We start from the raw sequence: 22735 nt of genomic DNA on the forward strand, positions 1-22735 counted from the left end.
GAAAAGGGCAGAACCCAAATGGCAGAACGTTTGGCTTTGTTCCTGTGTTCTTATCCGGCAGCATTTGGTTTTTTGTTTGTTTGTTTAATTTTTTTTTTAATTTTTTATTTTTTTGAGACACAGTCTCACTCAGTCACCCAGGCTGGAGTGCAGTGGTGCAATCTCGGCTCACTGCAAGCTCTGCCTCCCGGGTTCACGCCATTCTCCTACCTCAGCCTCCCGAGTAGCTGGGACTACAGGTACCCGCCACCACGCCCGACTAATTTTTTCTTGTATTTTTTAGTAGCAACGGGGTTTCACCGTATTGGCCAGGATGATCTCGATCTCCTGACCTTGTGATCCACCCGCCTCAGCCTCCCAAAGTGCTGGGATTTCAGGTGTGAGCCACCGCGCATGACCATCCGGCAGCATTTGTTGAACTCCTTCTCTGGGGGCCTGGAGATACCAGGGGACATTTGACTCCATCTGCCACAGAGTCTCAGTTTGTGTGGGCCAGGAGCCTGGGTTTTGTGCTGCAAGGCCGCCGCCATGGCTTTTCTCTAACTGCGGGCAGCAGGTTCGCATCAGATGCGTCTGGAAGTCTTGTAGGAACCAGTTGATAGTCAAGCATCAGCTTCAGCCATTTCCACTTCCCTGCTAGGATCCCGGGGACATCCGGAGGCCACTAACTCCCACAGCCCCAGGGGTGGGGACAGGAAGTTGTACTCGGCCCACTCCAACCTCTTGCTGGGTTTGTGTGCCTCCTGCCTTCTGCCATGGAAGAATGCTGCTCCCTGGGCACTGGGCTCTGTGTGGGCACTGCTGGCTTCCCCATGCAGTCTGAGTGGAAGCCCACGACTCCTCCCTATTGCCAGGAACCTCCAGGTGGCCTTTTGCAGCCAGTGGCTCTTGGTCCCAGTGAAATGTGCTCCCTGCCATGTGCTAGCCTGCATGGGGTGCCTGCACATTTTAGTTCTTCCCACCAGTGCCGCAGACTCAGGCCAGCTGGTAAGGTACAACACTGCACTGCATAAAACCGCCTTGTGGAGTGGTGAGGAAAAGCTGCCTCTAACCTTCCTGTGCTCAAGTCCGAGTCCTTTAGTGCACAGGCCTTCTGTCCCAGGACAAGAAGAATCGCCCTCGTGCCCCCTGCCTTTCCCCTTCCCCTTCCCCTTCCCTTTCCACCAGTGAGGTTCAGTGCAAAAAGAAAGGAGAGTGAAGTACAGTCTTGTTATACAGCGCCTAAGCCTTATCCTCGTACCTGCCTGTCCCTTCCCTGAATCCATCACCTCCTGTGGGGTGATGAGGGAGACCGCCTGTGCCCTCCTGGAGCTGACACAGATGGGGAGAGAATATACCTGGTGTGGGAAGCTGTATGGGACGCAGAGAATTCTAGCTAGTCCCTTCGGCTCACAGTGGAGTTACTAATCAGTAGGAGAAAATGCAAAGGGAAACTACTTCGGAATCAGTAATTGCTGTGTTCCCAGGAAATCCTCCTTAAGTATGGAGGGGAAGGAATGCTTTAGAGGAAACTAAGGGCTGTAGCCCATACACTCATGTCATAGATGAGGTGCCCAAGACAAAGAGAGTAGGGAATACAGGTCCAAGAATGTCAGCAGGATGACTCTGTCCTCACTAAGCTATGCCGTTTTTCCTCCCATCTATGTTGAGGTTTTTCCCTCTGTTTTATTATGAAGAATGTCAAACACACAGCAAAGTTTTTATGTTTTTTGAGACAGTCTCATTCTGTCACCCAGGCTGGAGTGCAGTGGCACAATCTTGGCTCACTGCAACCTCTGCCTCCCATGTTCAAATGATTCTCCTGCCTCAGCCTCCCAAGTAGCTGGGACTACAGGTGCGTGCCACCATGCCTGCCTAATTTTTGTTTTTTTGGTAGAGACAGGCTTTCACCATGTTGGCCGCACTGGTCTCAAACTCCTGACTTCAGGTAATCCATCTGCCTCAGCGTCCCAGAATGCTGTGATTACAGGCGTGAACCACTACACCCGGTGTACAGCAAAGTTGAAAGTGTGTAAAGAACACCCCTATTGCTGGGGCATGATGGCTCACACCTGTAATCCCAGCACTTTGGGAGGCCAAGGTAGGTGGGTCATGAGGTCAAGAGATCAAGACCATCCTGGCCAACATGGTGAAACCCTGTCTGTACTAAAAATACAAAAATTACCCGGGCATGGTGGCGCACACCTGTAGTCCCAGGTACTCAGGTGGTTGAGGCAGGAGAAACGCTTGAACCCGGGAGACAGAGCTTGCAGTGAGCTGAGATCCGGCCACTGCACTCCAGCCTGGGCGACAGAGCGAGACTCCGTCTCAAAAAAAAAAAAAACGAGAACACCCCTGTTAGACAACACAGGCACCACCTGGAGTCTGCAGTGTACTAGACCCGTTTATCCATCCACCAACCCATCTTATCCTTCTGATGCATTTCATAGTAAAATGCAAACACCAGTATGCTTCCCTGTCGGGGTTTTTAACTAAAGTAGTGCACATTCGAGGCCGGGCGCAGTGGCTCACACCTGTAATCCCAGCACGTTGGGAGGCCGAGGCGGGTGGATCACGAGGTCAGGAGATTGAGACCATCCTGGCTAACACGGTGAAACCCCGTCTCTACCAAAAATACAAATAATTAGCCGGGCGTGGTGGCGGGCGCCTGTAATACCAGCTACTTGGGAGGCTTAGGCAGGAGAATGGCGTGAACCCGGGAGGCAGAGCTTGCAGTGAGCCGAGATCGCACCACTGCATTCCAGCCTGGGTGACAGAGCAAGACTCGGTCTCAAAAAAAAAAAAAAAAAAATAGAAAAAAATAAAGTAGTGCACATTCGAACACTACAGAAGTACATAAAAGGATTTTTCTCCAGGTCCTCCTTTCCTCTACCACTATGAAAGTGTGTGCATCCTTCCAGACGTTGATCTGTGCCTACACACGCATTTGAATATGTATGGTAGCTAGTGCTTTCAAGCAGGGGGATCATGCCCATGTGTTCATCCACTACTTGCCATGTTTGGAGTCTGAGGGGACAGACACTCCAGCAGCAGACTCTGTGCCATCTCCCTTCTCAGTTTGTGTCGCCCTTTCAGGCGGGCCCTCAGGCTAGCCAGGTGTTCCAGACAGAAAATGACCACAAGTTGTCCTGGTGGCCAGGGAGCGAGTGACTTCTCTCGCAACTCATGTGCCTGGGGACTTAAAGATCGAATCGGTTCCATTTTATGCTTTTTCCTTGGGGTTCCTGGTAGGGGGCTTTGAGGAGTGGAAGCCATAGGCTTCTGGGCCTTGAAGAATCTTCATTTTATGGGCCCCAGGTGTTTGCCTTTCCACCGAAATAATAAGAGAACACAAAGAAACAGCAATGAGAAGGCCTCTCAAGCAGAGGGTCCCAGTCCCAGCCCCACCATCTGCGAACCCTCTCATGAGGTGTGTGACTTCCTTGGGCTTCCGGATCCTCATTCGCAAAATGAGAATAACACCGGGTGACCTGCCCAGCTTGGAATATGGTGAGGCTCAAAGGAAAACACGCACACGTGTTTGTCATTGGCAGTGTTCGGACAGTTAAGCTCCTTTAGTGATGGAGAAGGGATCCTGCCACAAGCTCTGCCTTCTTCACAGCCGAGACACCGCTCTCCTGATATTTCCCCTGTGGCGTGGAGAACTTCTGGGTCGCCTTTTGTTCACACCGCCTCTTTCACCTGCCCTTCAAATTCTCATGTCAGCCTGGGTTTGTCTTCTGCCTTCTTTGGATTTTGGTCTGAACTTTCTCCCCGGACTGCCTCTTTATCCCACATCCATGCCTGGCACCCATGTCTCTGTTCCAAACCTCAGCTCTAGGCTTCAGCAGCCTCCTGGAGGTCTCCATCAGCTGGCCAGGCCTCCTCCCACCCAACTCAGAATCCGTCCCTTCCTTCTCATGCTTTCCTTCTGGGCACCCTCCCTTAGCGCAGGCACCTGCTGTTTGCCCCACTGCCCCCATCGGCACACGCAGGGCTGCTGCGCACTCCTTGTTGTCAGCCCCAGTCACCACAGCAGAACACAAGGCTGTTCCCTGTGCCCAGAATCTCCCGTCACCACCCCAGCCTCATCCATCCTCAGCCTTCTCCAAAGCCTTCCTGGAACAGCCTGATGAGGCCTCTTTCTCCATTCCCTCGCCCCTGGGCCTGCGCGTCAGAAGATGTCCTGGAAGTCCTCACGCTGTGCCTTTTGGTCTCCTCGTTCGGCATCCCTACTAGTCTGTGAGCTGCTTGAATCCCAAGATCACGACTATTCACTGTCGCCGGCACGCAGAATGTCATAGGACTTAATAAAAACCACTGGGTTCCCACAGGTGCAAGGAGCTTCCTTCCATTTCTTCTTTTTGGGATGGTGAGCAGGGTCATTTTTGTTTCTTTCTTTTTAAACATTGAGATGAAATTCACCATAAAATTAACCATTTTTATATGTGCAATTTAATAGCATTTAGGACATTCACAACCCCCATCTTTATCTGGTTCCAAACACTTCATTGCCCCACAAGAAAACCTCTGATGTGATTCCACTTATATGAGGTAGCTAAAATAGTCAAACTCACAGAAGCAGAGAGGAGAAAACTAGTGGCGGCCAGGGGCTGGGCGAGGGGGAGGGGAGTGGTGCATTAATGGGTGTAACATTTTAGTTATGCAAGATGAGTAAGTTCTAGACATCTCCCGTACAACATAGTGCCTACAGTTGACAATACTGTATTGTATACTTGAAGATTTATTAAGAGGATACAGCGGCCGGGCGCGGTGGCTCAAGCCTGTAATCCCAGCACTTTGGGAGGCCGAGGCGGGCGGATCACAAGGTCAGGAGATCGAGACCATCCTGGCTAACACTGTGAAACCCCGTCTCTACTAAAAATGCAAAAAATTAGCCGGGCGAGGCGGCGGGCGCCTGTAGTCCCAGCTACTCGGGAGGCTGAGGCAGGAGAATGGCGTGAACCCGGGAGGCGGAGCTTGCAGTGAGCCGAGATCGCGCCACTGCACTCCAGCCTGGGCGACTAAGCGAGACTCTGTCTCAAAAAAAAAAAAAAAAAAAAAAGGAGGATACAGCATATGTTAGTCTTACCACAAAAAAGTTTTTAAAAGGGGAAAAATGGGTCGGGCGTGGTGGCTCATGCCTTAATCCCAGCACTTTGAGAGGCCAAGGTGGGCAGATCACAAGGTCAGAAGTTCAAGACCAGCCCGGCCAACATGGTGAAAGCCATCTCTACTAAAAATACAAAAATGAGCCAGACGTAGTGGTGGGCGCCTGTAATCCCAGGTACTTGGGAGGCTGAGACAGGAGAATCACTTGAACCCAGGAGGCGGGGATTGCAGTGAGCCGAGATAGTGCCACTACACTGCAGCCTGGGCGACAAAGTGAGACTCCACCTCAAATAAAAGGGTGGGGGAAAGAAAACCCCTTCCCCATTAAGTAGTCACTCCCCGTTTCCCCCGTCCCCAATCCCAATCTCCTTTCTCTCTATGAATGTATCTATTCTGGACATTTCATATGAGTGGGTTCATACAATAGGTGGTTTCTTTTACTTTATGTAATATTTTTGACATTTATCCATGTTGTAGCATGTGGCAGTTCTTCCTTTTCCTGACTGAGTAGTATTCCATCGTCTGGATACATCATCTCTGTGGATCCGTTGCACAGCTGGTAGACACTGGGTTGTTTCCACCTTTGGGCTGTTGTGAACAACGCTGCTGTGAACCTCCATGCACAAGGATTTTCTTGGGGACCAGTTTCTTCCTCTCATTCTTGCCTCCTACCACTCTCTCCATTACCATATTTTTCTAAACCAGACATCAGCGCACCAGCTGTGTGTGTGTTTAGGGAAAGCATCTGTGGAGGGAAACAGCTTGCCTCATGTTGCCCCTGCTTCGTGTCTACCCTTCACCAAGCCTTTTTTGTCCACTGTCACCTAGGCTTTTGGTTAATTGCGTGTTGGGATTAATCCCATTTTGTCTTTGGGTAATTAACATGTGGTGTCCACGCATTATCTATCTCCATGGTGAGAGTCAAGGTCCCTCTTGGGTTTCTGTGTCCCCTGCAGAGCCGAGCACAGCTTGGGGCAGCTTAGCAGTTCCCTAGTTCCTAGGCTCTCACCTGCCCCGTGCCACCTGTCCACTGGTGACTAACCCTCTTGCACTCTCCCCTGTCCCCCTTGCAGATGATGTGCTGACTAAAGATGCGGGTGAGTGTGTGATCTGCCTGGAGGAGCTGCTGCAGGGGGACACGATAGCCAGGCTGCCCTGCCTGTGCATCTATCACAAAAGGTAGGAGGGTTTGGCAGGGTAGCTCAGTGCACCCCACCTCCCAGAGGGGCAGACCCCTATCTCCAGCCATTCTGTTTCCTTTGGTTATGGGATGATCTCTCCCCCAACCTCTGGCTCCGAGTGGGTAAGAGCAGAGGCTGTCAGACAGGTGTCCACTGTGCCGGCGGGAAGGTGCGAGCATCCCAAGCGCAGGGCAGAGCTGAGTTGCCAGAGGTGTGCTCTGGTTTGAGGACTCAGGTGGTGGGAGCTGATGGGGAGGCCTGTGGAGCCTCACAGGTTGGAGGAGCTTAGGATGCCACCGGGAAGGTTGGTTCTCCGTCTGTCTCCCTGCCTCTTCTTCTTCTACGGGCCCTCTGCTCCACGGGGGGAGAACATCAATCTGTGCGAGGAAGGCCAGGCGGAGGGTGTGCCCACTGCCTTGCACTGACCTTCTCCCTAGAGGGCCAGGAGGCAGGAAGAGCCATTTCCTGTGGGGCCACAGCACTGGGAGCAGTTGTAAGTAGCAGGCCCAGATTCACCCTCAGGCTCCAGTGTGAGCCTGGTCCTTGTTTCCAGCCAGAAGGAAGGCATCCTCTTGCCCAAGAGAGGAGGACACTGTGCTGCCTGTCGCCAGCACCTGCTGAATCCTTGAGCCCAGAGCTGCTTCCTGACACTCAGGTCTTTCAAAGCCTGACTCTCAGGGCCACTGCTGCACAGGATGACAACCAGGCACGACACGCGGCATGGCTGGTGCAGAGGAGGCTCAAGGCTGGCCTGGGAGAGATTCTTGGTCTAGCTCCCAGCACGGAGCCTTGCTTGTGTCCCAGGGAGGCACTAACCAGAACCAGAAAAGGAAATCTTTGACTCTCAGGGAGAATTATGCAAATTATCTGTCTGGTTCCTGTCTTTGAAAATGCCCAGATGTTGGTTTACAAATCAGGAAGCTGTCTTGGGGCAATCTCTGTTCCCTCTTTGATGCAGAGGGCCTTGCTCTGTAAACACTGGACACCAGGGCTGACTGTCTCTGGTCTGACTCCCCTCCTGCCTCTTGCAGTAAGGACTAGATGCTGCTATCAGCTGATCACGGCTGAGAGGGTAGAGCTTGGGGCTCTCCTAAGAGGTCACCCACTGGGAGGGAGCCTCACAGCTGTTCTTTTGACCCAGGAAGGAGCTCTTTCAGGACCCTGGCGCCCAGAGCCATGGCCCTTCTGCCGTGCCATTGTTCCCATTTCCCTGTCCTTGGAGTCTTAGAGACAGCTGACTAGCTGCCCTGCGGGGTCCACCGCTCTCACCTCACTGGTGGCTGCTGCCATCCTCCTGGGCCCTGTGCACAGAAAGCTTTGGTCCTTCTCAAGGCCACTCTCCCCCTTCCTACAGCACCAGATCCCCCTGAGCCAGTACCCACCACCACTGCCTCTGGCTGGGCCAAGACTAATCTTGGTGTTCTCCCTTCTTCGTGCTTCAGAAAGTAGCCATGTCTGGGGACATGATTGTGTTTCTCTGGGGTCCTTTCAGAAGAGACTTAGGAAGCTCCTGCTCAGGAATCTGGCCCTTTGAAAGAGCCCCTTCAAAGCAGCCTGGGCAGCAGGTAATGTGGTTTCCCTTGCGGCCCCCTCCCCCCAGCTGCATAGACTCGTGGTTTGAAGTGAACAGATCTTGTCCGGAACACCCTGCGGACTGACCTGCGGGCTTGCTTGCTGACTCCTCTCAAAGGTGAGCCCGCGTTTGGGGGTGCTCCCGGCTCAAGGCTTGGGGTCAGGTCACTTTGGGGGCATGCAGTTTAGGGAGCAGGGCTGCCCTTATGCCACTGAGAAGAAAGCAGGAGCAGAGGGAAGGAGAACCTTATCAATTAGTCATCTGGAAATGATTTTCCCTGGGAAGGACAAGAGATACAAATCAACATGGGCAGTTATGAAGAACAGGCTCAGAAGAGTTAGGATCAGCTGGGGAAGAGACCAGTACATTCTACATTCCTAAAGAAAGTTCAGGAATATCCCCTGGGAATGTGCACGGGCAGGAAAAGGAGCCTGAGCGCTGGGTTTGTGCCTGGCATGGTCTCATCCTCGCTGAGCTCTGAGTCTCTGCCTCTTCTCTGGTAACGGGGATAATCTCACTCCCTGTTGCCATAAGGACATTGCACTTACTAAACAGACAGCCATGGGCAGCGGTGCATTGTTCCCTACAAAGTGCTCGTCAGTGATCATTTGACCACTGCTTCTTCCCATGCCGCTTCCAGATGAATCTGAGGCCTCCAGGCCAGACTCGATCTCGATCCCTCCATCCCACAGCACTGGGTGCTGACTCCACACATCGCTCTGGCTCACCGCTGGGTCTGGCCTCCCCATTTCTTCCCCAAGGGTACCCCGCTTGCTGCCAGCCATCCACCCCTGACCCCCATCTCACCTGTCCCTTCCAAGTTCTGGGCTGGCATTTTCCTTTTTCTGGCAAACAAGTAGACAAAACCCCCATAAAAACCAAAAGCCGAACTCCATCTCACAGCCAAAGGTTTTGGGGCCTCTCTTCTTCCCCTCCCTTTCTCTCTCTCTTGTTTTTGTTTTCTTTTGTTAGGTTTATTTTATTTATTCCAAGTAAACTCTCCCAGAACAGCTGATGATGTCAGACAAATCAGGGACATTTGCTTTTTTTTTTACCTTCACCTCAAAAACTGATGACAAGGGGAGAAGAAAGAGCCAGGGGGAGAGTGAGGCAGGGGAGTAGAACCTGCCCAGGCGCATGGCTGCAAATTCCCCATGTGCTGTTTGACTTCTGGGGTCCTGTGTAGTAGATGCCCCAGCCCCGCCTGCCCTCTCGGGATGCAGCTGCCCTGGGATGCAGCCGCCAGCCCTCGGCCCGACGGAGCACGACTTATTTATTACGGTCCACACAGGGACAGAGAGCCCCTGCTCCAGGGAGGAGGCTCACCGGACCCTGGGGCGGAGCTGAGCTTGGGACACCAGCGGGAACAGGGCACCCCTTCTGCACTGACTTCCAGATCATGGTTCTCCCTTCCTCCCTGAGGACACCAAATTGGATGAGAGCAAGTTTGAGAGAAGAATGAATCAACTGCTATCCTTCCCCTCACCCCTCAGCCCAGGAGGGAAAGGGCATTTTCTTTTTCATCTTTGAAAGGCATTGTGGGTCTGTCTTTAAAGTGTTTACAAAAAAAAAAATTATATAAAAAAAAAGTCTAGTGTCGACTGGTGTTTTCCCTCGTGATGTTTACAGCTTGCTGTTTGCTGCCCAGCCATAACCCACTCAGTGACAGACGAACACAGCCAAGCCCTCGCCGCCAGCCTTCTGACGGTGGGCGAGCACACAGTCTCTTCCCCTGCCCCAACTGGCCTTCTCCACCACCAACTTGTCTACTTTGGGTTTGGTTTTTTTTCTTCTATTTTTCTGGCTTGGTTTTTTGCTCTTTTCTCCCTTTGAGACCCTAATATCTTGACTTCATTGCCAAAAAACAACCCATCGAGAACTTTCTTCCCACTGATCCCATCTCTTTTTCCCTTCTTTCCTCCTGGTTCCGGTCAGTTCAGAGGATTTAACAATCACAAGTGTCCTGCAAAAATGCCTGAACTTTATTCTTAGGCCCTTGTGGATTTTTTTTCCCAGAAAACTTAAACAAAAAAAGACTTACTAAGAAATATGTACAGCTACCCCTGTTTTCAGGCACTATGTTTGAGAACATTTTAGCCATTGATGTTCACACGTGGCATCAGCCCATGCAAGATAGGTTTCTGTATTTATATATTAAAATACAAAAAAAAACTTATAAAATGTTTAAAAAAATGTTCAAAGCTTGGGAGAAAAGCTTTCTTCATTAGTCAAGGTGTTTTGATATGGTATTAAAATGTCTAATAAAAGATACACTGTGTGATTTTATTTTAATGAGGTGTTGTTATACAACCAAGAAATGGGGGCAGGGGCCTGCCCCCCAATCCCTCACCTACCTCCTTAGCATTCCTTCAGGCTGCTGCTCGGGGCTCCAGGTGTGTGAATTGGTCCTCAGACAGGCCTGGGTGGAGGGAGAGTGGCAAGTCAGGCGTGCCTCCTACAAGCTTCCTAACCTCTTAAGCATCATGGAACCAGTCAGCCCTCCTCTGTGGAGTCATTGTGCCGGACCTCTGAAAAGATCTGCAGGGGCCAAGATGTTGCAGCCACTGGAGGCTGCAAGGATGTGGGTTCTTCCAGGTGTGGGCCCAGCCCCCCTCCTTCCAGCCTCTGCTCCCCATCCCACGTTCCACTCGCCCTGCCTGTTGTTCAGTTTGCATCTCAGTGCTGACTCACGGGCATGCTTCATTGAGGCCCAGGAAGAGGCCCTGGTTTGGGGCTGTGCCAGTTCAGAGCCCTTGAACCAGAACCAACTGCTCAGGCTCACAAAAGTTGGCAAAATGCAGGCTGGGCGGGCAGCTCGGGGCAGGGAGCAGCAGTGCAGGCCTGGCCTGTGTCCCCATGCCCCGCGGGCTCCCGGAGCAGCGTTCCAGAGCCTCCTGCAGAGCCAGCGAAGGAAAGCTGTGGAGGGAGATGACTCCACCGCCTCTCTGCTCTGACCCTTCTCAGGCCCGCCTGATGTCTGGACCACCCCCCTGCTGCCACAGCCCCTGGCTCCGCAGTCACCCTCCATCAGATGCTTCCAGAGGCACCTACTGTGTGCAAGGGCATTCACAACAGGCCAGTGGGCAAACGTGAGCCAGGGCCAGCGGAGAAACACTAAAGACGACTCGGTGGTTCAGAGCCTGGGCCTCAGCGCGGGACCCGTCTGGGGTGAAGACCTTGGGGCTGTTGTGAGTCGACGGCAGGAACGTGGGCTCTAGACTGTGCATTCAGGCTCTCCTACTTGGCAGAATGATCTTGGGGAAACGACTTCATCTGAACTTCAGATTTTTCACATGTGAAGTGGGGACAAAACCATGCAGCTCAGAGGTCCCTGTGGGGGCCGGGGGAGCTGCCCTGCAGGTCCTGGCACATGCACAGCAGGCTCCCCATAGCTTTGTCACCACAAAGGGCACTGTTCTATTCACAGCACCTCCTGCTTCTGCCTGGCAACTGTGTCTCCCTGTGCTATATTTAATTCCACCAGCAAAGCTGGCAAGGCAGGGCCCAGCCCTGAAGGAGATCTCCTTGCCTGAGCCCTGGATCGGGAAACGGAGGCTTCCATGTGCCCACCTTCGCGGCTTAAGCCTGCTGCTTTGGCAGTGCCACGGGTGAGCCGAGCAGCTGTGAGTTGGGTGGGGCAGGGCTGTAGCCCACGCCGGGTGCTATTCCAGGCTCCAGGGGCTGGTGCTCATCCCCACCCCCAGCGACTTCAGTCCTACCTGGCACGCTGCAGCCCTCTGCCGGCTGCGGGGTCCTCTGATTCGAGACCCAGGTTGCCTGCTTTTGGTGTGGGGGTGGGATTGGGGCTGTCTGAGCTTGCCAGGTGGAGCTCATGTTTGTGATCCTCTGTCCGGACAGCTCTCCAGAATCCTGTGTTGCCCCTGCTCTGCCTTTCTGGGATGGGAGAGAACGTGAGGGAGCCGGCGAGCAGGTTCTACCCACTCTGCTAAGGGCCTAGCACACTTTGATGAGGTTCCTAGATATGAGCCCCTCACAAAGACCAACCATTCCTCTAACAGCCATTTAAAGGTACTGAAGTTCATGGGAAAATGTCCTCATTCTTAGGAGATAGATGCTGAATTATATAGGTGAATGTCTTCAAGAAATGTGTAGTTTAATTCCAAATGGTTCCCCCCAAAATACACAAAGCAAATAAGGCCAAAATGTTCATTGTTGAATCTGCAGTGGCTGGTATTTCAGTGAACAGTGTACTTGTTCTTTCAACTTTTCTGTATGTTTGGAATTTTTCTTAATAAAAGATTGTGGGAAACGGTCATTTGCTGAGCGCCTCCTAGTTGCCAGGCGCTGGAGGGCGCATCAAAGAAGAGTCCTATCCAGCTGCTGCAGGATTCCCACCTGGAGGAGTGGGTGACTGGCTGGCTGGCTGGAAGGGGAGGGGCGAGAGGGCTGTCTCGGTGATGAGCACACGTGTGCTGGGGTGGTTTGGGGAGAGGGCTGAGATTTGTCACCAATCAGCCCTTGGCACGGTCTCTGCTCCCCACCAGGGCAGCACGGGACAGAAACGTCACAGAGTGGCCTCCAGGCTCAGGTCGGTGTCACCGCTGTCGGCGGGAGCCCAGTGTTAGCATGGAGCGGGGGGGTTCCGAGAAGTGAAGTTGGACTGAGGCGTCTCACTGCAGCTGCCTCTGCCTAAGGCCTAGCAGCCTGCCTGAGCACTGAACAGCTAATGGGAGGAGGAGAGGGGCGGAGGCCAGGGAGGGCATGGGGTGTGGCATGCCCCTTTCCAAAAGGGACCGAAGACTAGAGGGGCCTGGAAGATGAGACAGCACTACAGGTTCCTGGGATCTGCGGGGGTGGAGGACTTAGCTTGGCTTCTGGGCTGCCAGGCCTTCCCTGACCCTAGGAGGAGGTTTGCCCAGGGCTGAGAGCTGCAGGCCCGGGGCAGAAGTGAGTCCTGAGCCGCAGCTGCCTGGAGCAGATGCCGCGTATCTGAGCTTCATGATGTCGGGCGCCCTCCTGTGGGCTTAGGGGGAACAACTGCCAACATCTCAAGACTAAAGACTGAGGCTCTGGCCCAAGACAGGGCCTCCGGTGGACAGACCTTGAGGGCAAAACAGCTGGTGGTACGATACATAACCCCATGAAGAGGTGGGTGCAAAAATAGTTTCATCTCTGTTTCTGAAGACGTGGCAGCTGCTGAGGAACACATTCAGTGTGTTCAGAGGCCTGGTTCAGGTCCAGTTGGAGAGTCCATCCAAGTGACATGCCGTGGGCAGGTCCTCAGGCCTGAGGCCGAGTAGCTGGGACAGGGACCTGGGTTCCTTTCCGAACCCTAAGCACCGCCCCCCTCCTCAGGCTATAACAAGTCAGAGGACAGCCCCAAAACAAAGGGGTCACTAGCCAAAGGACAGAGAACCTGGAGCGGGAGGGGAGGAAGTGCTGCCTGCTGACTTCCAGGTCGCTGCAGGTGGGTTTCAGGTTTATTCCAGATTTATTGGGGGAGGCTCCAAGGAGAAGACCTACCAGCATGGCACGGGAGCTCACGTCCCATACCAGGAAAGGAGTGCCTGTCACCAGGTGAAGAGGGAAGGGTCCTGGGACCCCAGCAGTGGGAGGCCTCAGGGGAGGAGTGTCATCAGAGTCTTGAGTGGACCCAGATGGTCTCTTCCAGCCAGGACAGGATGCGTAGAAGCAGAGAGGAAGCAGCTTTGCTGGGAACCACCCAGGGTCGTTTACTGAACCAAAGGCTCCTGGAGCCAGCCAGAAGGACGGGGAGTAGCACGGTGCTCAGGCTTCTCTCTGGGCGCTCTGACCTTGGGCCCAGATACAGTGGACTCACTGGCAGCAAGACTGCGTCAGCTACTGTCTATTCCCTTGCAGGGGCCGTGGCATGAAGAAAAGTTCCAGAGCAGGGGCTCCGTAGTCTTGGAACTTGTGGGCTAAGTGCTCAGAGCCCCTCACAGCACTTTGCCCGGGTTCATGAGGCCTTGAGGGTCTAGCACAGCCTTGAGCTGCCGCATGGTCTCCACGCCCACGGCGCCCACCTCCTCCCGCAGCAGCTGCCGCTTGCCCAGTCCGATGCCATGCTCCCCCGTGCACGTTCCGTGGAGGGCCAGTGCCCGCCTGGGGGCGGGAAGGAGACATCCTCATGGGGCCCCCTTCCCTCTGCCCTCAGCTATTCCCCTCCCTGACTTTGCTCCTACCTGCCCAGCTGTTCTGCAAAAGCCTTGACCCTACCCAGTTCCTCAGCGTCATCAGGGTTGACCAGCAGGATGCAGTGGAAGTTGCCGTCACCCACATGCCCGACAATGCTTCCTGGAGGCCCAGAGGACAGAACTGTTCACCCTCCCTCTTGCCTCCTGCTGCCCCAGGCTCTGGTCAGCCCCGACACCCCCCCACCTCTCCCCAGCAGCAGGGTGGGCAGAACCTGTGAGTCCCGAGGCGTTCAGATCCTCCTTGGTCTGCACCAGGATCTCCGGCAGCCGGGAGATGGGCACACACACGTCCGTGGAGTAGCCCTGGTCAGAGGGAGGCCTGTGAGTTACCCCTGCCTGCCTGGGGGTATGGGGTCACCGTGGTCAAAGCTGAGGACAGGTCTGGGGGCACTGGGCTTCAGCTCTTGGCCTCGCACAAGGAAATAATCCTGCTCTTCTCTAGGCCTCAGCCCTCACCTCCCCCCAGCACAACACAGGAGACAAATGGCCCAGGCGTGCTTGCCACACCTCCCGGTAGAGGCTGTTCCCACTCCCCTGTGGCTCCCACCGCCAAGCTCCAGGCTGCTAAGCCTTTGCACAGCTGCCTGGAGCCCAGATTCCCCTTCCCCAGGTTAGGCTAACATCCCCCTCTCTATCATCTCTTCCTCCACGAAGCCTTCCTTCCGTTTACAACTCCCAAGAGCACTACACCGTTCCCACGACCTGGCTCACAGGAAGGGCTTTTGAGGGCTTAGCAGACAACTGTGCTTTCCCTGTAGACAGTATCTGAACAGCTGGGTGGGGCGACCTGCAGCCCCCGGTTCTAGCACCTGCTCAGCCAGGCCCAGCCCCCTTGTTGAGGCTCGGACTGTTGCTCTGTGCAGTAGAGTGGTGGGCTGAGGAAAGGGTTTGTGGGCTGAGCTGTGGGCCCCATCTGCACCCCAGTCCCAGCTCACCTTGCAGCCTGGCCGCATGGCCAGGGCTGCGTACCAGGCATTGTGCCGTGCTGTCCAAAGCTGGCTGCGCTCCTCGGCCGCCTTGGCCCAGGAGAAGTCAGAGGCTCCGTTCTGCTGGACTATCTCCTCTGCAGTTGGGGTAGGGAGGCTGACACCCGGCTGTCGCTGAGGCAGCCCACCCTGCTGCCCCACTCCACCCCAGCATACCTGTGCGTTGCAGCTGCTCCTCCAGTGCCTGCTGGGAGCCATGGAACTCCAGGAAGAGTGTGGGTGCCACTGAGCAGTTCAGCTTGCTGTACCTGTTGCAGGCATCCATCATGACTTCATCCAGGAACTCTGGATCCAGGGAGAGGGCAGGCCAGGTGAGTCCTGGCCTTCCCAGGGGGCCTCTTCCAGGGAGCCCACCCTGACTGCCCCGTCCTCAGCTCACCAATGCGGGCTACGGGCACTGCAGCCTGGAGGATGTGTACAGTGCTGTCCACAGCAGCCTGGACACTGGGGAACGCACACGTGGCGGCCACTATGGCCTCAGGGACAGGGTGCAGGCGCAGGGTGGTGGCTGTGATGAGGCCCAGCGTCCCCTCAGAGCCCACGAACAGCCCAGTGAGGTTGTAGCCGGCTGCACTCTTCCTAGGTCCCAGGGACACGCAAGGTGAGTACCAGGCTGTGTGATGAGGGATTTCTGACCAGAAGCCCAAGCTGGAACCCAGGACACCGACCCCAGGCACTGAGGTCTGGGCTGGCCTCCCTCGGGCCCAGATTCCCTGGCCCAATTCTTTCTGCTCCACAAAGCAAATCGGCCTCACGCAGGGAGAGCAAACCCTGTTCCCATCCACTTTGGCCCAAGTGACAGGGCTTCAGAGCCTGGGGAAGCCTAGCCTGCCAAACCAGGAGGCCGGCAGGAGGTGTCTTTCACAGCCCGGGCAGCCCCCCAGCAGTGCCCAGGGCCAGGGCCCCCGCAGAGGGCACTCACCGGAAATGCCGGCCTTGGCCCGCCGTGTGCAGCAGCCGCCCGTCGGGCAGCACCACCTCCAGGTTGAGCACGTTGTCCCGCATGGTGCCGTAGCGGACCGCGTTGGTGCCCGACGCCCCGGTGGCCGCCATGCCACAGAGAGAGGCGTCCGCACCTGGGTCTGGAGGGCGGCGTACAGGAGAAGGCAGCCTCAGAACGGGAGGTCCTTTCCCTCGGGCTGGGGGAGGAAGGTCCCCTGAGCCCCAGACACAACCCTGCTCCCAACGTGCCCTCAGGGCCCCAGGAAAGGTTCGCGAGTCCTACCCACGGGAAACCAGAGGCCGCTATCCCGCAGGTGGAGGTTGAGAGCTTTGCGGGTGACGCCCGGCTCCACCACCACGGAGAAGTCCTCCAGGTTCAGCTCCAGGATTCGGTCCATATGCGTCAGGTTAATGCAGACGCCGCCCTGGTGGGAGCGGGTGCTGAGACCACTGCATATCTAGGTCTCTGACCTGGCCACGTCCCCGGGTCACAGCCCGCGGGTGTCCCCCCAGCAGCCAGGCCAGACCCCCAGAAGCGGGCAGCCCGCGGGCGGGCGCAGACCCAAGGAGCTGTGTGCGGCGGGGGAGGCAGCCACAGGTGTGCCAAGGTGGGGGACCAGCCCCGAGGCGGGCAGGGGAGCCACACGGTACCTGCACAGCGCAGACGCCACCCTCAAGCCCGGTGCCGGTGCCGAATGGGATAATGGGCACACCTTGGCGGTAGCACAGGGCTGCCAGCCGGCTGACCTGCTCCACGTTCTGGGGCCACACCACAGCATCGGGAGGTTCGCACCTAGAACCAGACCCTCAGTGATTTACGGGGGCGTGGCACCCTCTGGTCCCGAGGTGTTGCAGGGCCTGAGGCTACAGCGAACGAGGGGCAGAAAACATGCCAGAGCACCCCAAAACAGGTGAGTGAGGGGGAACGCAATCCAGGACCCTCGCTCTCAGCTGGGGTTGAATCCAGAAGATGGGAGGGGTCTGCGAGCCCTCCCATACCTGTGCACCGACTCATCGCGCCCGTGCTGCTCTCGGACCACCGTGGCAGTGGACACGTGGGAGCCGCCCACCACGGCCTTCAGAGCCTCTACGAAGTCCCTGCAGAGCTCGCCCTGCAGGGGAGAAACACACTGCCAGGGTCCCCCGAAAGACACCTGGGGCCACAGCCCTGCCCCAGTGTCAGCGTGGAGGGCTGGGGGCTGGAGTGAGCTTCCCCTGCCGACCCCCGGCTGACAACATCCTTGCCAGGTAGGCCCTCTTTAAACAAACCCACTCTCCAGAAATGCCTCTTTTCCAAACACAGCCATTGGGGTCAAAGTTGCCCCTCAGAAAAAAAACGCTACCAGAATTTTTTTTAATGTTTTCTTTTTTAATAAAAACAGGGTCTTACTATGTTGCCCAGGATGATTTCAAACTCCTGGGCTCAAGCGATCCACCTGCCTCGGCCTCCCAAAGCGCTGGGGTTACAGGCATGAGCCAAGGCGCCCGGCCATCCAAATACAAAACCAGAATTCGCTCTCCAAAAAGGCTATCAGCAGTGTTCCTTCAATAGCCAGCCCAGCCTGAGCCAACTGAAAAGGTCCCTCACTTCCTCCTTTCTCCAGGGCCAACCAAGCACCACCCCCGCCACAGGCGACTCAGAGCTTGATAAGGGAATGACAGGGAGGAAAAGCTTTCACTGCCCCCTCCCCACTCTGCCCTGGCTGGGGCTTCTGGAGCCCTTCATGGGGGGCTGGGGAGGGGAGCAGTTTCTTCCCATTTTACAGATGAGAAATGGAGGCCAAGTTAAGGACAGAGCCTGGCCTGGAACCTAGATCCTTTCCTCCAGGGCCTTCTTCCACAGGTGTGTTTTATTCCAGAGCCACCCAGGGGCATCCATTTGACTCCCCCAGCCCCACTCATGGTAGCAGTGGGGACTCAGCTGATCTCTACACTCACTCTACACCCACACTTGCCACAGGGTAAGCCCAGTGCCCTTTTGCCCAAGGTCAGGTCACTTGGTGCTGGGGCATCACAGAGCCCAGGAAACTTGGGATCAGAACCCCCTGTTCCCCGCTCCCCACCTCATCCCTCCAGGGGACTTCTCTTCTCTCCCGGTACCTTTGCCTTCTGGGAGCAGTAGCCCCTCCAGGGGAACAGCCCCCAGGTTGCAGCCCGGAGCAGTCGGGCCATAGCCAGGCACCTGCCAGAGGGTGTGAGCGCTGGGTGGCAGGGTGACCAGTCAGCTACTGTGGCAGCAGCTGCGGCTGCTGTCAGCCCATTGGCTAGGCCGGGGGTGGGGCCTGCTTAAGGTGGCATGGGCTTTAAGGTGGCCCTTGCAGATCTTGCAGACATTTTCGTGGGCGCCAGGGATGACACTTCTAAAGGAGAAGTGAGGTTCACTGGACGTTTAGGGAAACTGTAAGGCAAAAATAAAATTCTAAGCCTCCCAACCGACCGAATGGACTTTCGTCTCAGCCAAGGGCATTCCAAAGTAAACCTGAAAAATTAATTCAGGCTGTGATGGGAAGGGGTTTAGGACATGCCTCATTATCCCCCTCCTCCCTTTAGAATTCAGACACAACTGACTAGCATTAACACTAAAACAGAGATCTTAAGGCATTCTGATCTTCAGACACAAAACACTCTTTGTAGCAATAAGATACCAGATTCCAACCTGACTCTAGCATCACCTGACAGATAGCAGGCCCTGAAAGAAATTGATGTCTTTTACCCCCAATATCTATTCCTTTGGTATTTTTAAAAATAGCTCCAAAAAGCTGTCTTTTGTGGGGAAAATCTAGAATCTGTAGAGAAGCCCCTCCCCCTGCCAGGAATTTTTTTTTTTTTTTTTTTTGATGGAGTCTCACTCTGTTGCCCAGGCTGGAGTGCAGTGACGTGCGGCAACCTCCAGCCCCTGGGTTCAAGCAATTCTCCTGCCTCAGCCTCCCAAGTAGCTGGGATTACAGGTGCCTGCCACTGTGCCCAGATAATTTTTGTATTTTTAGTAGAGATGGGGTTTCACCATCTTGGCCAGGCTGGTCTTGAACTCCTGACCTCGTGATCCACCTGCCTCGGCCTCCCAAAGTGCTGAGATTACAGACATGAGCCACTGAGCGCCCAGCCTCTTTCCAGGTTTTATCCTGATCTAAGGGAGATTTAACTAAGAGTCTGGCACCTTTTAAGGCCTTAGACATTTACCATCTATGTTACATAATAAGAACCTTGGGCCGGGCGCGGTGGCTCACATCTGTAATGCCAGCACTTTCAGAGACCAAAGTGGAAGGATCACGAGGTCAAGTGATAGAGACCATCTTGGCCAACATTGTGAAACCCCATCTCTACTAAAAATACAAAAATTAGCTGGGCATGGTGGTACACGCCTGTAATCCCAGCTACTTGGGAGGCTGAGGCAGGGGAATCGCTTGAACCTAGGAGGCGGAGGTTGCGGTGAGCCGAGATGGTGCCACAGCACTCCAGCCTGGTGACAGAGTGAGACTCCGCCTCAAAAAAAAAAAGAACCTTGGTCTCCACAACTCCTTATCTTAACCCAGATGCTTCTTTCTATTGATTCCAGGTTGTCTTTTTAAAATTTTTTAATTAAAAAAATTTTTTTGTTGTATACCAAGATTCCAAGTCTTTGGATAATAATTCTTTTTTTTTTTTTTCTTTTTTTTTTTTGAGACGGAGTCTCACTGTGTCACCCAGGCTGGAGTGCAGTGGCCGGATCTCAGCTCACTGCAAGCTCCGCCTCCTGGGTTCCCACCATTCTCGTGCCTCAGCCTCCCGAGTAGCTGGGACTACAGGCGCCCGCCACCTTGCCCGGCTAGTTTTTTGTATTTTTTAGTAGAGACGGGGTTTCACTGTGTTAGCCAGGATGGTCTCGATCTCCTGACCTCGTGATCCGCTCGTCTTGGCCTCCCAAAGTGCTGGGATTACAGGCTTGATGGATAATAATTCTTTCAACCAATTGAAAATCAGAAAAAAAATTTTTTTTTTTTTTTTGAGACAGAGTCTCACTCTGTTGCTCAGGCAGTGGCATGATCTCAGCTCACTACAACCTCCATCTCCTGGGTTCAAGTTGTTCTCATGCCTCAGCCTCCCAAGTAGCTGGGATTACAGGTATGTCACCATGCCCAGCTAATTTTTGTATTTTTAGTAGAGACAGGGTTTCACCATGTTGGTCCAGGCTGGTCTCGAACTCCTGACCTCAAGTGATCCACCCGCCTTGGCTCCCCAAAGTGCTGGGACTACAGGTATGAACCGTGCCCAGCGCCAATCAGAAAAGTCTTTGAATTCACCTATGATCTGTAAGCTCCTCCCTCCATCGGAAGGAACCAACGCATACCTTGCTCATATTGATTAGTGTCTGATGTCTCCCTAAACTGTATAAAAGCAACTATAACTCGACTCTCTTGGATACATGTTCTCAGGACCTTCAGGGAATGTGTCACAGGTCATGGTCTTCATGTTAGTGGTGGCAAATCCATACAGGTCTACAGAAACCTCAATGCTTGCCTTGTCAGAAGAAAGAATTCTACTGAAGAGTTCTGAAACGAAAATATCTTGAGCCCCCAAAATTACTAAGCTAAAGGGAAAAGTCAAGCTGGGAACTGCTCAAGGCAAACCTGCCTCCCATTCTTTCAAAGTCACCCCTCTGATCACTCAGCTAAATGCATATCTGACTGCCTCCTTTGGAGAGACTAATCAGAAACTCAAAAGAATGCAAACATTTGTCTCCTATCTACCTATGACCGGGAAGCCCCCTCCCCGTCTTTCCAGACCCAAACAATATTCATCTTACATATGTTGATTGATGTCTCATGTCTCCTCAAAATGTATAAAACTAAACTTTGCTGGCCGGGTGCCGTGGCTCATGCCTGTAATCCTAGCACTTTGGGAGGCCTGGGTGGGCAGATCACGAGGTCAGGAGATCGAGACCATCCTGGCTAACATGGCGAAACCCCGTCTCTACTAAAAATACAAAAAATTAGCCGGGCGTGGTGGCGGGCACCTGTGGTCCCAGCTACTTGGTAGGCTGAGGCAAGAGAATGGCATGAACACGGGAGGCAGAGCTTGCAGTGAGGCCAGATCACACCACTGCACTCCAGCCTGGGTGAAAGAGCGAGACTCCATCTCAAAAAAAAAAAAAAAACTAAACTGTGGTCTGACCACCTTGGGGACATGTCATTGGGGTCTCCTGAGGCTTTATCACAACATCAACATTGGCAAAATAAACTTTCTAAATTAACTGAGACCTTTGTCAGATTTTGGGGGTTCATATTTTGGTAACCACGGAAGAATTCTGACTGGAGACGCCCCTATCAGTGCTTGGTACCAGCTTGAGCTATCTTTATGGCTCAAACCAGTAAGACAACTTGCTGAGACCCGGAAGCACCCCCTCCAGAGAATACCTTATCTCTCAAAATCTGGTCAAGATCTAAAGTTCATTTTACAGTACAACTCCTTTTTTTTTTTTTTCCCTTTGGGGTTTTACTTGCTTCTAACACAAGGAAGGCAAGTTTTTCCTGCTTCCATGACGATGGAAGGCAGGTAACTCCTTTATGGTGTTTGAGCTTGCATCTAACAGGGAAGATGAGGTTTTTTCCCTGCTTCTAGGACGGTAGAGAGCAGTCTTCAGCCTGAAAGCCATCCCTAGGTAAGTAACTGAATTGGGGTTTGTCTTGGCTAAAGTTAAGATTACAACCAGCTGTTCTTAATTTCTCCTGACCACTAGAGAGCTCAGTAATCATATAAATTGTGTGATCATTTGTTTTGCTTAACTGTTGTGTTGTTGTTTCTCTTTTTGTTGTTCTTTCAGTCTTTTTCCCATTGGGTTTGATCAACTCTATCTGAATTTATCAAATCCAAAGGAAGTTCCAAATTATGGGGAAAGAGGCCTCTGAGGTGGCTAAATTCACACACACACACACACACACACACACACACACACAAGATGATGCGATGGGGGTGAAAAACGGCCAGCAAAAGGAAAAAAAAGAGGAAAGATTTTTTATTTTGACTACTAAGGGGCTTTACTTACGTAACAAGGCCACCTTTTTGCTAGCCAGGCCAAACTGAAAGAGCAATGGCTGTATTTCTGAAATAGCAGCAATTTGTCCTAGTGAGAGCAGCCCTCGCTCTCGGTGCCTCCTCGGCCTCAGCCCCCACTCTGGCTGTGCTTGGGGAGCCCTTTAGCCTGCCACCGCACTGTGGGAGCCCCTCTCTGGGCTGGCGGAGGCTGCAGCCGCCTGCCTCTGCTTGCCGGGAGGTGTGGAGGAAGAGGCGCCGGCGGCAACATGGGCTGCGGCAGCGCCGGTGGGCCAGCGTGAGTTCCGGTGGCGCGTGGGCTCCGCGGGCCCGCACGTGGAGGGGCCGGCCCAGGGCAGTGAGGAGCTTAGCACCCAGGCCAGCAGCTGAGGAGGTTGCGCCGGGTCCCTCAGCGCTGCCTGCCCGCATGCACAGTGCTCGAATGCTCCCTGAGCCTCAGCCGCCTCCCCGCGGGGCAGGGCTCAGGACCTGCAGCCCCCCATGCCCGAACCCCCGTCATTCTTGAAGTCAGCAAGACCAAGAATCCACCAATTCTGGACACACTAGCTGAAATATGGTAATGAGATTTTAAGGAGCTCAATGATTAAAAGTCAGCTTAATTAAAAACTAACATCCAAGGTGAACATGCACGTGTGTGTGCGCTTGTATGTGCGTATTTAAAAGGCCTTCTTCATGTTTTTGTTTTTCTCCAAGGATCTTTTTTTTTGAGCAAAAGTTTTTTTCTTCTGAGTTGACTGAATTCTGTTTTCTTCATTT

At 53.9% G+C, this 22735-nt stretch overlaps 2 protein-coding genes across 8 annotated transcripts in view; one reads left to right on the forward strand and one right to left on the reverse strand.

Moving 5' to 3' along the window:
* ZNRF1 (zinc and ring finger 1) overlaps positions 1-12121 on the forward strand; it is a 110912-nt gene extending 98791 nt beyond the window's left edge. Inside the window, exons 3-5 of one of the 4 annotated variants that reach the window (XM_015126610.3) lie at positions 6165-6270; positions 7873-7962; positions 10810-12121. In XM_015126610.3, coding sequence (XP_014982096.1) covers positions 6165-6270; positions 7873-7930 — 164 coding nt within the window. In that variant the 3' untranslated portion in view covers positions 7931-7962; positions 10810-12121. 4 annotated transcript variants of the gene reach the window in all.
* Positions 12122-13278: 1157 nt separating this feature from the next.
* On the reverse strand, positions 13279-18184 carry LDHD (lactate dehydrogenase D). 4 transcript variants are annotated; one of them, XM_077984701.1, is made up of 11 exons: positions 18050-18184; positions 16949-17061; positions 16601-16742; positions 16233-16374; positions 15930-16089; positions 15387-15586; positions 15164-15292; positions 14957-15084; positions 14234-14324; positions 14044-14121; positions 13279-13929 (listed from the first exon to the last, which is right to left on the reverse strand). In XM_077984701.1, exons 1-11 carry the CDS (start codon positions 18119-18121, stop codon positions 13802-13804), a joined length of 1383 nt encoding a protein of 460 aa, XP_077840827.1. In that variant the 5' UTR covers positions 18122-18184; the 3' UTR covers positions 13279-13801. The 4 variants fall into 4 exon arrangements, with proteins under 4 accessions (XP_077840827.1, XP_014982113.3, XP_077840826.1 ...); XM_015126627.3 differs by having other exon boundaries at positions 14010-14121; XM_077984700.1 differs by having other exon boundaries at positions 14010-14121; positions 15387-15655.
* Positions 18185-22735: the final 4551 nt, after the last annotated feature.

Source organism: Macaca mulatta, chromosome 20 (genome assembly GCF_049350105.2).
Source record: "Macaca mulatta isolate MMU2019108-1 chromosome 20, T2T-MMU8v2.0, whole genome shotgun sequence".
In the NCBI taxonomy this organism is placed as follows: Eukaryota; Metazoa; Chordata; class Mammalia; order Primates; family Cercopithecidae; genus Macaca; species Macaca mulatta.

What these genes read in the sequence shown, in the direction of transcription:
- LDHD (XM_077984700.1), bottom strand. Translation starts at nt 18,121, where the DNA reads ATGGCCCGACTGCTCCGGGCTGCAACCTGGGGGCTGTTCCCCTGGAGG. An exon ending in CGGCCTCTGGTTTCCCGTGG is followed by an intron (nt 16,090 to 16,232) that starts GTAGGACTCGCG and finishes GCCGCCCTCCAG; the next exon opens with ACCCAGGTGCGGACGCCTCT. An exon ending in GAACGCCTCGGGACTCACAG is followed by an intron (nt 14,122 to 14,233) that starts GTTCTGCCCACC and finishes CTGGGCCTCCAG; the next exon opens with GAAGCATTGTCGGGCATGTG.